Source organism: Micropterus dolomieu, linkage group LG12 (genome assembly GCF_021292245.1).
Source record: "Micropterus dolomieu isolate WLL.071019.BEF.003 ecotype Adirondacks linkage group LG12, ASM2129224v1, whole genome shotgun sequence".
Lineage (NCBI taxonomy): Eukaryota > Metazoa > Chordata > Actinopteri > Centrarchiformes > Centrarchidae > Micropterus > Micropterus dolomieu.
This window is the reverse complement of record NC_060161.1, coordinates 32,575,649-32,588,736: the sequence shown is the minus strand read 5'-3', so window position 1 is coordinate 32,588,736 and position 13,088 is coordinate 32,575,649. Positions and strand designations below refer to the sequence as shown.

The window sequence follows — 13,088 nt, the reverse complement described above, 5'->3', positions numbered from 1 at the left end:
GCGGTTCCACATGGTTTCATTGGAAGGCCGCTCCTGATTTAGTGTGTTGGGGCTCCTAGGGTCCAATTCAAAGTCCTCTACTGATCTTCAGATGTAAACGAAATACTTTTCACTGAAGAGAAACGAGACTACAGTAGTGTTGTGTTGTTGTCAGGAGGGAATCTCATTCCTCGTTGACATGATGCATGATGAAGTCACTTAGCACCAACTTAACAAGAGAACCATTCTCCTTCTGTTTGTGCAGGAACGCTGAAGATCCACTACAATGCTGTCCACTTGAAGATCAAACATCGCTGCACGGTGGCGGGGTGCACCATGGTGTTCAGCTCGCTGCGCAGCCGAAACCGACACAGCGCCAACCCAAACCCGCGGCTACACACTGGAGCCAGCAGAGACGCACAAACTCACAGAAACGCACACACTGACCCACACACAAGCATACACTCTGAAATACACAAGGACAAAAACGCTTGTACAAACATACACAGCACTCACACACGTTTGTGCAAGGAAAGAGAGATCAACGACACACCTTGGCAACAGGATGATGATGCACACACACCAGTACGAGTCAAACTACACTCCCTTAGATTTGGGTTAAACAGTCATTCAAACACCCAACATGGCTGCCAGGAAGACATGCCCCCTCAAGCCGACTCCCCTCCTCCTTTTCCTTACACTCGAACTCGGACTCTGAGCCAAGACAACAACCAGAACTTCACCCTGAATGACTCCACCCAGCCGACTCCTCCACTCCTCCCAGCTTGCAGTGCTTCCTCGCTGGGCTCACCTCCCTCCCTTGAACCCCTCGTCGTTCCTGTGGTGGAGAAAAACGAACAAAGCGTGCTCAGCCTTCACACCAACCACACTGCACCTCCTCCCCTCCCTGGCCGCGCCCCCATCACCATGCCAAGCAAACGAGGAGAATCCTGCACCAGCCCACTGACCAATCAGCAACGGCGGTGGGAGTCAGGTGAACCCGTGCAAAAGAAGAAGCCCAGGAAGTCGAGCATGCCCGTGAAAATAGAAAGAGTGAAGTTGGAGCTTGGGGGAAACTAGAAGGAGGATCTGAAGTGTTTTATTGCTCAGCATCAAAATGTGAAAACTTCATGCATTCAGGAATAAACTTTTTTTCAGTCCAGAATTCAGCACGACTACACAAGTTGAACGTGAAGCCCTCAGATCAGGATCTCATAAAAATCCACTTTCAGTTAAGAAATTATCTGTTACAGTTACAGCTTAATGGCATAGATGAGATGATGATGACACAGGTGAGATGGACAAAAAATACAGCATTAAGGCACTTTGCAGCTTAGATAGAGTGTAACTTAACAAAATAAATGGCCACTGCAGAGGGGATAAACCTTTTACATATCGGCAACAACATGACCAGTCTGTTCCTCTCTACCCTCAGGACCAGTGTTGGACAAGTTACTCAGAAATTGTAATATATTACTAGTTACTTATCACTCCTTAAAAAATTAATAATACTACTTTACCTATTACTTATTTCTGGTTCCCACAGAATGAAAGCGGGGGAGGGGGGCAGTCGTGGATTCACGTCAAGGACGGTGCGTTCAGTAACAAGTAACGCAGAGTTACTTGCATTAGTAACTAGTAATAATATTACTGTTTTAGAAAAGTAATTAGTTCCATTTAGTTACTGGGAAAAATAATATTATTACAGTAACGCTTTACTGCCCAACACTGCTCAGGACAAACTTTACATCTTTGCATTCTTTAGAGAAATAAATGTAGCTAGTTTTTATAGTCTGTCTCTGCTAAATTTGCTTTCTCTCTGCAATGATACATTTGCATTTAACAGCATGCTGCTCTGTGCAGGGGCTCCCCTCTGTGTTTGATGTCTGTTACTGCCAAAATGACTTTTCCAACATACATTTAGATGAAAATACTTCTGTAATTTAGGATGCATGACTGCATAACTTGAATGCATAACATTTACTTGTAATGGGATATGTTGAATATTTCTTATTGCCGTTTTTATACTTTTAGTCAAGTAAAAGATCTGAGCAGCCTGCTTCTTCCATCACTGGCCTCAGCTACAAACAAGGACATTTAGGACAAGTTGTGAGTATTGTTTCTGAGAATTTAGGGATTTACATGACCTGAGAAGATCTTTACATTCAACAGTTACACATTTTAATTAATAAAACATTTTCAAAACTTAAAATTTTAAAAGTCTTCCACTGATCTTAATTTTCCAACTGTTTAGTTTTCCATTTTGGAGGGTGGGCGGTGCTTGGGGCCAAAAGGGAATAGATGAAATATTAAATATGACCAAGTTTCTTTCAATTATGTGTTGACACAATTCATTTTATGTTAATTTATTGCTTCATTTTTACATGTATCTCAGAAGAGCAAGACGAAAAGGAACACCTGGCTCAGGTCTCTGTTTCTACTCGGATGATATTTTACGCACGCACCAAAACCCGGAAACTTGTCGTTGTAGTAAACAGTGCAAGGATGGATTAAGACTTTCCACAAAAAATTTAAATTAAATTCAATAAATTCAATTTAAATTTTTATTTTGTGGTCACAGGTTGGCATGAGAGTGTGAGTAAAATGTCCAAAGGTGATGTTCTGAGAGGATTTGTTACGGAGAGACTCGCCGCTGCCTCCCAGGAGATCTTAGCGGCTGTAGACAGAATCGTAGCCGACTACGAGGAGGAGGCTTCGGGCTTCAGAGAGGAGATTGATCGGCAGAGGAGACAGCTGGAGGGTCTCCTGCAGCCTCGGGTCACACTCAGCAAAGCAGGTCGCTCATTAATTTACTGCCACGTATACTTTTTAATCCAGCAACTCCCGGTTTGTTGAGATAGTAGCAAGTTGAACTCCATTGAAATATCTTGTAATTTAATATTTGCTTCGTTCCCAACATATTTGCAGACAAAGCAAAGATGTTTCTCTCATCAACACGACTTGTTCTTTAATTCGGCTTTACTGTGACTGACCAACGAGCTCATAAATCTAGCTCTTTATGTTTGCCATTATTTTATGTCCTAGACTCGTAACTTATGCAAATGCCGAATTTACAGAAAAACACCAGTTCTGTTAAATCAGGTTTTCTTCACATGATAATTTTAACTTAAGTTGAGCGAAATGGTCTCTATACAGACTTTAACAACCAGTGAAATAGGGCTGGACAATAAAACCATAACAATAATTATCGCAATATCATTTTTTTCAATAGAAATATAGCAAATGTTCTATAAATATTCCATAAATGTTTGACTTTATTCACTTGAATCATACACAAATAATTTTTTTTATTAATGTTTTTTTGTTTGAGGAAAAGGGACTGAAAAAAAAGCTTTTACTTCATTTTAATTGTGCATATTTGTTGATAAAGATTTTATCCTGATTGATTTGAATGTTTTACCTCAGATTAGTGAAGTGATCCACTGTTTGGCCTCAACTGTTGACCATAAAGAAGAGTTCAAACCACAAGTAACCATCAGGTTTCTTTTCACTCAGGAGCAGAAATCTGCCTTTAAACTAAAATAATTGAGTTCTGCCTTTTGTCCAGTTGTGAAGCGCAGCAGGAGCCTCGGCCTTGATGAGGAAGAGGAGGGTGAAGATGAGGAGGAGTCCCCTGAGCATCCAGAGAACCTGGAGGACTCAACTAATCAAACTCCATCAAGGTTCCTCCAGTGTTATCACTTAGTTTACATGAGGTTTATGGTTTGTCTATGAAAAATAAAAAGTGTCCTGTTCTCTTTTATTTTACATTTGACACTGAATTACAGTTGTATGCAAAAGTTTAGGCACCAATGACAATTTCCTTGATTTTCATTTATAAATAATTGGGTGTTTGGATCAGCAATTTAATTTTGAGCTGTCAAATGACTTAAAGACACAGTAATATTTCAGTAGTGAAATGAGGTTTATTGGATGAATAGAAAATGTGCAATATGCATCAAAACGAAAGTAGACAGGTGCATAAATTTTGGCACCCCAACAGAAATATCACATCAATATTTAGTTAGTCTCCAGTCCAGTTATGTTTGATGGTTGCCGAGCGTGGACAGCCTGCTTCAAATCACCCCACGGATTTTCAATGATATCCAGGTCTGGGGAACATTATACTTGTCCCTCTGCATAAATGCCAGAGTAGATTTTGAGCAGTGTTTTGGGTCGTTCAGCCCCGGCTTTATTTCAACTTTATGAATGATTCCTCTACATTATTCTCAAATATCTGCTGATATTGAGTGGAATCCATGCGACCCTCAGTGCCGGCACCGGCCACACAGCCCCACAGCGTGATGGAACCTCCACCAAATTTTACTGTGTTCTTTTGCCGCCATGCATAACGCCCCTTGTTATGACCAAATAACTCCATGTTTGTTTCATCAGTCCACAGGACCTTCTTCCAAAATGAAGCTGGCTTGTCCAAACCTGCGTTTGCAGACCTCAAGCGACTCTGTGGCGTGTGTGCAGAAAAGGCTTCTTCCGCATCACCCTCCCGTACAGCTTCTCCTTGTGCAAAGTGCGCTGAATTGTTGAACGATGCACAGTGACACCATCTGCAGCAATGGTGTAGGTCTGTGGAGGTGGTCTGTGGGCTGTTTTTGATCGTTCTCACCATCCTTCGCCTTTGCCTCTCCGATATTTTACTTTGCCTTCCACTTCTGGCCTTAACAAGAACTGTGCCTGTGGTCGTCCATTTCCTCACTGTGTTCCAGTGGACACCGACAGCTTAAATCTCTGCGATAGCTTTTTGTAGCCTTCCCCTAAACCATAATGTTGAACAATCTTTGTTTTCAGATCTCATGATTGGATGCACCTGTCTAAAGCCTTAATGAGCTCACCAAACCGATTGTGTGTTCCAGTTAATCAGTGCAAGGTAGTTACAGGTATTCAAATCAACAAAATGACAAGCGTGCCCAAATTTATGCACCTGTCTAATTTCATTTTGATACATATTGCACATTTTCTCTTCATCTAATGAACCTCATTTCACTACTGAAATATTACTGTCTTTCAATTATTTGATACCTCAAAATGAAATTGCTGATCCACCAATTATTTATAAATGAAAATCATGGAAATATTCAGGGGTGCCTAAACTTTTGCATACAACCGTACTTTAAGGTTGTCACGTTGCTTGATTTACTTAATGTCCACATAGAAAAATTGAAAAAACAATTGATTACTTTTACTGTAAAAAGCTTGATCGCATTTTATGTATTTCTTAATATATTGTATATCTTTACCATCAGTTACATGTATTTGTTTATATGGAGGAGAAAAACTGACTGTTTTTGAAACCAAAAATATCAGCAACACTTTCCAGGGAAATTATTAGATATCATAAATAATTTCATTAAAGTGCACCCCTACTGCTAATTAAATGTATTGTAACTAGAACTGCATGCAGGTATACCAGGGTCCACCCCAACATTTTACTATGATTAAATTATTATATTTTTATATTGGCAGTGATAGACTCCTATAATTAACCTGTAGCCAATCTTTGTCTTTCAGGTCCCTTCCCTCCAGAGGTCAGTATAAGAAGAGAAAGCCTGGCAGACCTCAGATCAGTGAGACAAAGAACCATGTAGACCTCAGAATCCGCATCCTGGAGGACTCTCAGACCGAGGTGCTCTCAAACAACGGTAATTGTAAAAAGTACATTTAATGGGAGTGTCTTTGATTTCATCAAGCTGTGACACCAACTGTGTCCAATACAGCTGGTTTAGTTAAAGTTTAAGGGTCAGTTCACCCAAATCACAAAAATAATATAATATTTTCACCTCTTTATCTATCTATCTCTAGTGGTATCTGGCTGCGCAGATGGTTTTGGTTTTATCAGCCGATGTTCTTGGCTTCATTTGATGTTTGTGCTGCTATTCAACACAATGGAGGTTAATAATACAATTAGATTTTCTCAGGGACTATTTCTAGTAGTTTGGGTATGGAGTTAAAATTTGGGTGAACTTGAACTCTTCATATTTGGGAATTTCAAATGAGTGAGTAATCTCATCATCTAACCCAATGGTTCCCAAAGTGGGTGAAGTGGCACCTCAGGGTGACTTAAAAACAAGCTGAGGGTGCAGCAAGATTTGCTAATTTACATTTGTTTGTACATTGTTAGTAAAGTTTCATCATTCAAAAAGAGGAGAAATGTTTATTTCAACTACAGTTTAGTTTTTTTTATTGTCAATGTTCAATTGAAATAATAATAAAAAATGGTTAAATAAGTAGTCATACCACAGTTAGCTCACACAGGTTGTCGTAGTAACGCAAAACACTTTTCAGCTTGCTCATTTTCTTGGTAGTCAGAGCAAGTGATGGGAAGGTTTGTCGTGTAAATAGCGCTGAAAGAAATGCACAGTAGGAGTGTGCGATATCACGAATATAAAGCCAATTCCAATACCTTTTATTAACAGGAACTTTAAACACAATTTGCCCCGGTTTAAAGTTTGGAAACCTTTTGTTTCCTGACAGATCCAGGAAATTTTGCAGTAAAAACTAATCCTGTGAGATTTCTGACTCTAATAAATGTGTCCTAACTTTACTGTGCCCATCTGCCCTCTGTCAGTTCTGAAGAAATGTCCGATGCTGAAGCTGAAGTGTCCTCGAGGCCTGCGGGAGGCAGAGTTTCTGGACTTGCTGAAGTCCACATACCCTCAGCTGTCCGGAGACAACAAACCCTTTGACATCTTAACATCTGACAAGAGACGGAGATTACAGCCTCTGAATCTAGAGACACTGACACCAGAGGAGATCCACAGAAACGTCAGCTTCACAGGATGGGGGAAGTCGACACTCTATATCAGACTGAAGGTAGTTTGTAATAATCTGTTGTGATTTTAGCCGCCACCCATAAAGACAAAGTGCTGTGGCCACGTGATTAATTCCGACTTCTTTATTTTTCCAGACACAAAAGGAAACTCAGGCCAGCGAGGAAGAGACACATCCTCTGCAGACAAAAGCCAACAATCCTGAAGACTCTCTGTCCACCTCTGCCATGCTGACGTGTGATGAAACCAGGAATCAGACAAGGTAACTTAAAAGGATGAAACATACACTATGTGGCCAAAAGTATGTGGACACCCAAACGTTACAACCGCATGTGATAGTTCCTTTAACAGCCTTCACTCTCCCAGGAAGTCTTCCCACCAGGTCTGACTCACAGTTGGATTTCCAGTTCATCCCCAAGGTGTTGGATGGGGTTGAAGTCAGGGTTCTGTGCAGACCTTTCAAATTCTTCCCCAACCAAAATGGTAAAACTATTTCTTTATGGAGCTGGAACTGGAGTTAAGGGGCCTTGACCGTCATTCCTTTCCCACCGGACGTAGCATAGATTCAGGCAGGTAGCATTTATCTTCAATCAATTTTGTCCATTAAAAGGCCAGACAGTGAACCTCTACCTCTCTAGCTGTAATTATTACAAGTGCCCCAGGAACAGCGTTTGACCGTATCCTGGAAAAATACGGCAGAAGAAAGCTAGAAAACGACCCCTTTTTGCATTAGAGTTAATGGAGCGCATCCATAAAAATGTCAGATCACACTTAGAGCGAGTCCTATACTCTGCTGTGATTGGCCAGCTGCGTATTTGGGGCGTGGCTTAGCGAAGGGGCCCAGAGGAACAGTTTTTATGATTACTTTGCCTCCGGAGGAGCAACTGAGGGTAAACCATTTTTTGATCTTGTGTAGCCTTCCTTGATGAACTGACTCTACTGCTGATATTTCTCAGTGGAGTTTGCTTGGCTGCGCTTGGTGTTATGCACCACAAATGGATGTTACTGAGGCTGCTGGACCCACTGATTAGAAAAGATTTTCACAAACTTTTGGCCATATAGTGTTGCGTTACCTACAGACACCCATTATCAGATAGACTGAAACACACCACTTCTGAACTGCCTTTAATTTTTGCTCTTCTCAGCAGCCCTGTTCAGGAAGTCGAAGGTAGCAGAGTTGGCTTTGTGTCCAGCAGCTCAACATCACAACAACAAGACCTGGAAAGGGAGGAAGCTGATGATGAGGATCCTGGGATATCAGAACCAGCTAAGGACTTTGTGGTCTGCTCTGCAGCTGAGAGTAAAGGCAATGGTAGCAGTGATATTGAAAAGGAAGAAGAACGAGAAGAGGCTCATGACAGTGATGCAGATTGGAAGCCAGACAGGAGCGATGAAGAGCAGAAAGAAAGTGACTCTGAACTGCCGTCAAAGACGATGAAGAAACAAAAGGCCAGACGTTCTGGTGTCAAGGTCACTGAGACAAAGACTAACAATAGTGATGTCGTTCTGTCCTGCAAAGTCTGTGGAGCTCTGCACGAATCAGAAGTCACTTTTGTCAAACATGCCTGGAATCACGCTGACGATCCAGGAAGTCTTTGCGGAGTGTGCGGGACTCTTTTGGAGTCGGTGGAGGCCTTGAAGGATCATCTTCAAAGTCACCACAAAACAGACGACTGTGACATTTGCGGAGAGTCTTTCCTTAGTATTCTCAGCCTCAATGAGCACGTGGCTGCCCACTCAGGGGAGAGACCGTACGAATGTGATGTTTGCAGTGACACTTTTGCGTTGAAGGAATCCCTTCAGAATCACCAGAAACTCCATAACGCGGGTAAGCTCCACAAGTGTTACACTTGCCATAAAGTGTTTGACCTAAAGGAACAGTTAAAAGCTCACCGCAGGACTCACACCAACAAAAAGACTCACCTCTGCGGTGTGTGTGGTAAGTCCCTCAGTGACTACAGATCCTTATCCCGCCACAAGATGACTCACTCTGGGGAAAGACCTCACAGCTGTGAGATTTGCGGGAGGTGTTTTAAACTTCCCGGGACGTTGAGACAACACGAGAAGATTCACACAGACAGAGAGAGATCGTACCTCTGCGACGTTTGCTGCAAAATGTTCCTGACGAGCAAGCAGCTGCAAATCCACATGAGAACGCACACTAACGAGAAGCCCTACAACTGTGGTGAATGCGGCAAGGGATTCACCACCAAGGGACCTTTGACCGTTCACATGCGGGTCCACACCGGAGAGACGCCGTACCGCTGCCCGGACTGTGGCTGGTCTTTCAAACGCAAGATTAATCTGGATAACCACGTGACCGTCCACTCAGGCCTCAAACCGTTTGTTTGCGGTATTTGTGGGAAAGCCTGTGCTCGCAAAACGTACTTGACAGTCCACATGAGGACCCATAACGGGGAGAGACCATACAAGTGTACCCTCTGTGACAAAGCCTTCACTCAGAGCCACTGTCTGAAAACACATATGAAGAGCCACCTGGTGGCGGAAGCTGCAACGTGACACTGACTCTGGACCAATTAGATTTCTTTTCTTCTTTAAATAGAACAGTGAGTGTTTCAATGATTGTGTTTTCTTATATTTAAGTAAATGTTTCTTCAAGTTATGTAAGTGTCTCTCTGTATATACTGATGCACTGGCAACAAAGTTCATTGCATGTCACACTGTGCAAGATGGCTCTAATAAAATCTTGGTTGCATTACATTTAGCTGACGCTTTTATCCAAAGTGACTTACAATTGCTATGTATGTTAGAGGTTGCACGCCTAAGGAGCAACTAGGGGTTCAGTGTCTTGCTCAGGGACACAATGGTGGATGTGTTAGTCTGTACAATCTCAGTTTTGAGGCTGTCAGATGAAGTTTTATGACAAAAAACACACTAACATCTGGCATTTGTCTTCAGTGTGAAAGGATAACACTGGCATTAACTCCCAGGTCAAATAAATCTGCAGTAGTCATGGGTATGAGCTACACACAACAACCACGGTAACATTGTCACTGGCCTCCATGCTGCTGTGACGCATTAGAAAAAAACCCAGAAAACGCAAACTTGTCTGCTGGCAATGTGAAAGAAGTCAGTAGCCTTTTTTTAGCGGGTTTACCTGCATTTAAAAAAAACTATATAATGATTACTCTCTTCACTGTCTTAGTGTAGCATTATTGCGTGCTAATATTTGCTAATTAACGCTAAAAAAAGGACAGTTGTGGCTGCCATTCCTCTGTGCTGTAATATGCTGTTTAATGTTGATCATGTTGGATTTCACAGGCTATTTGGGATTTTAGGGATATATATATGCATATATAATAATTTTTAAAAATTCAGATGAAAAGAGATCACAATTCATCCTGAGGGTGAACAGCAGTCCACTCAAGTCGTTGAGACTCGCTAAAAACTACAAATGTTAACCTCATGATGCCAATAGAGGAAAAGTTTCAAAGAAAAAGAGAAAAGAGGGAAAGATTCATCCTTTATGGGACCGTGGATATCTGTATAATAATAATAATAGTTGTTGAGATATTACAGTCTAGTACCAAAACCCATTAAAGTGATACCGATACCAATAAAAGACTACTTCATTCAATACGTTGTGTAAAGTGGCACCTGTTGAAGCCAAAGTAGTTGATTGGTAGACTATTATTGTTTTTATTGTCATGGATAAGCAAGGTGAAATATTTAATTTTTTCTTGTCTCAAATAGCTGTTAGATAAAAAGTATTGGGAAATATTATTTCAGATCGCTCCTCATCCTAATTAGGTCATAATTAAAGATCTATCCCAATTAAAGACTACCGCTTGGGAATTTATATTTGAATGAGAGGAGGAGTGAAATAGTTTAGTGAACAAATAAGTGGTGGGAAACAGATTTAAGGGAATTTTTTGAAATGATCAATAAAGTGAATTGAAAGATCTCCGTGAGTGCTTTTGACTTTAGTTTTGAGTCGCAAACCTCCTCCGAGAGTATACAGTATAAAACGAGTAAGGAGTGTTTAAACAAGTCACTTAACTACACTAAAGACTCACACACAGAGGAAAAGAGAGGCTGCATGTCCAGCCGATCAAACCAGCTACACCTGAAGCAGCTGCAGCTGCAGCAGCCAGAGGCTGCATTAGTAAAATCAGCTGATCGCTGCTGCGCCACAAAAGCGTTTAATTGATAAGATGGAACGCAGCGATCAATCAGTGACAAGTGATGTGAACAAATAAAAATATACAGTGAAGTGTTAAATGATACCAGAAGATGAAACCAAGGGAAAGCCAAACTTGCAACAGTGACGAACATGCCTGAGACCCAGCTGAAGGCTGTTAAAGTCACGCATGGACTCGGCACGTGCACGCCATTTTTTATACAGTTTATGGTGCAGGCATGGAGGAAAAGAAAAAAAAGAGGCGTGCTCTTCTCTTTCTTTCTGTGTGTTGTTTGCGTGTTTGGCTGCAAGCAAAACCATACAAATCCATGATCTGGTTACAAAAAGTATCTTGAAGTATATTGAAGTACTGGTTTTACTGGAGACGTTTCGATTCTACTCCATACTGGGCTGTTTCAGGTATCACCCATCATAAGTCACTGATACTACGCATGTGCAGTAGAAGTATAACGGTTGGGAAAAATGCTTTTGAAACCTTATTTTGAGGGAAAGTTGTCAAACTTTTTCAGTGATTTTTATCAGATTTTATTGCTGATTCCAGTCGTGAAATAGATGCCCGGAGGCGTTGCCAAGATGGCTGCCGAGTGGCATGACTTGCCTATAAGGACTTTGTTACCAAATATTGTAGCCTGGATAGCGATGTGCATTCCCACTGCACTAGAAGTCAGAGCTAACTAGACATGAGCAGCTGCTGTAAGGCTCTTCATGTCTCCACTGGAAAGACAGGAAGTCTGGTGGAGTCACAAGAAGCACATTTATCCCCCTTCGACAGAGTTTCTGTGTGGGTACCTGTGTTGCAGCTGGGCAAGTGCCTCTTCCATGAATGGCAGTCCCGGTGTGTGTCATGACAGTGCCAGTACATAGTCCTAGCCATTTATCGTGGTTAAAATCATGGTCACAAAAACAAGAGCCGCAGGAGAATGGGATCGGGCTGGTGGTGACACTAAGAGAGAACAGAAAATATACACCAATTGCCGTTGACAACCGTAGAGCGTAGTGTTCTTGAGGCTGAGATCTGATCTCACTGTAAGCTTAAGGACCTCAATCATATTCTGACTTTAATGGGTTCTGCATGCATTTACACATTTACAGATCACATGTTGACACCAGGTGTGAAATTGCTTGTGTTAATTTGGGGATTCGTATTCTAACTCATTTTGTTCTCTTGACACTTCCGATGACCTCCAGTCGTGAACCACACAGATTACATAACACAAACATTTGCATTAGGCACACAGTAAATCCGTTTTTCATTTTCTAATTTGAATGGAGAGTAGGGACCACTTATGACTCAAGCGCTTTGGGAAACACAACATTACTTCTGTTTTGCATTTTTCTTTGCCATTCCTGGTTACAGATGCGAAACTGTGACAGAGGATGATGACAAAATGGTTACTTTTTAACCGTCACTTTGACTTTTATTTACTGAATTGAGTGTATTACTACAGCCTCGACAATCTGTTTTTTTCTTCAGTAATTGCTGACATTGTCTTCACTTTTGATTACACAAGAATTCTGTGCTACTCTCTTTATTGAGCTCTCAGTATTTGATACCATCCCAAAATCCTACATAACAGACCACCATCTTTCTAGATGGTGTTTCTTGACGGACTGTAGTGACTTTACTATTTACATTATACAAAAACAGAAATAAAATAAATGACAGTATTCTTCAAAATCAATGCAACATATAATTTTATGTAGATGATACAATTTTTGATGCTCTTGAATAGATGTTTTCCAGTATCCCTTCTTAATCATAAAAATATTTTAAATACAGATAAGACCAAGTACATTGTATTCTCTACATATACCTGTGTCTCTGGCTATCCTATAATTAAAACTTTACACTTTACCTAAATCACACTAGCTGACTTCCACAAATACTTTAGAATTTCATATAATCATTCATGACACATTTTCAGTATTTAACTACAAAATAAAAAAATCAATAGTTTAATTATTTAAAAAATTTTGATTTCCAGGGGCCTCATTTATAAATGGCGCGTACGTACAAAACGGGACCAGAAACGTGCGGACGCCACTTTCCACGCAAAGGTTGTGATCTATAACAAACAAACCGCCACTGCGACACACATGGCAGAAGGATGAAACGGTTTGAAACAGATACTATTAAAATACATCAAAATATTACCTCTGTA

The 13,088-nt window shown here is 41.0% G+C and overlaps 1 protein-coding gene across 3 annotated transcripts; it reads left to right on the top strand.

Annotated features, from left to right (window-relative positions):
• The first annotated feature begins 2,396 nt into the window (after nt 1–2,396).
• LOC123981187 (oocyte zinc finger protein XlCOF22-like) lies at nt 2,397–9,485 on the top strand. Of its 3 annotated transcripts, XM_046065902.1 has the most exons (7): nt 2,397–2,515; nt 2,549–2,776; nt 3,548–3,662; nt 5,506–5,636; nt 6,563–6,807; nt 6,902–7,026; nt 7,910–9,485. In XM_046065902.1, the coding sequence occupies exons 2-7, from the start codon at nt 2,584–2,586 to the stop codon at nt 9,282–9,284; spliced, it is 2,184 nt and encodes a 727-aa protein (XP_045921858.1). In that variant the 5' UTR covers nt 2,397–2,515; nt 2,549–2,583; the 3' UTR covers nt 9,285–9,485. The 3 variants fall into 3 exon arrangements, with proteins under 3 accessions (XP_045921858.1, XP_045921859.1, XP_045921857.1); XM_046065903.1 differs by having other exon boundaries at nt 2,439–2,776; nt 7,913–9,485; XM_046065901.1 differs by having other exon boundaries at nt 2,439–2,776.
• Nucleotides 9,486–13,088: the final 3,603 nt, after the last annotated feature.

Excerpts from the sequence above, each read along its gene's own strand:
- LOC123981187 (XM_046065902.1), top strand. The coding sequence starts at position 2,584 with ATGTCCAAAGGTGATGTTCTGAGAGGATTTGTTACGGAGAGACTCGCC. Across the intron at positions 2,777-3,547 it reads GGTCACACTCAGCAAAGCAG|TTGTGAAGCGCAGCAGGAGC; the intron begins GTCGCTCATTAA and ends CCTTTTGTCCAG. Across the intron at positions 7,027-7,909 it reads GAAACCAGGAATCAGACAAG|CAGCCCTGTTCAGGAAGTCG; the intron begins GTAACTTAAAAG and ends TGCTCTTCTCAG.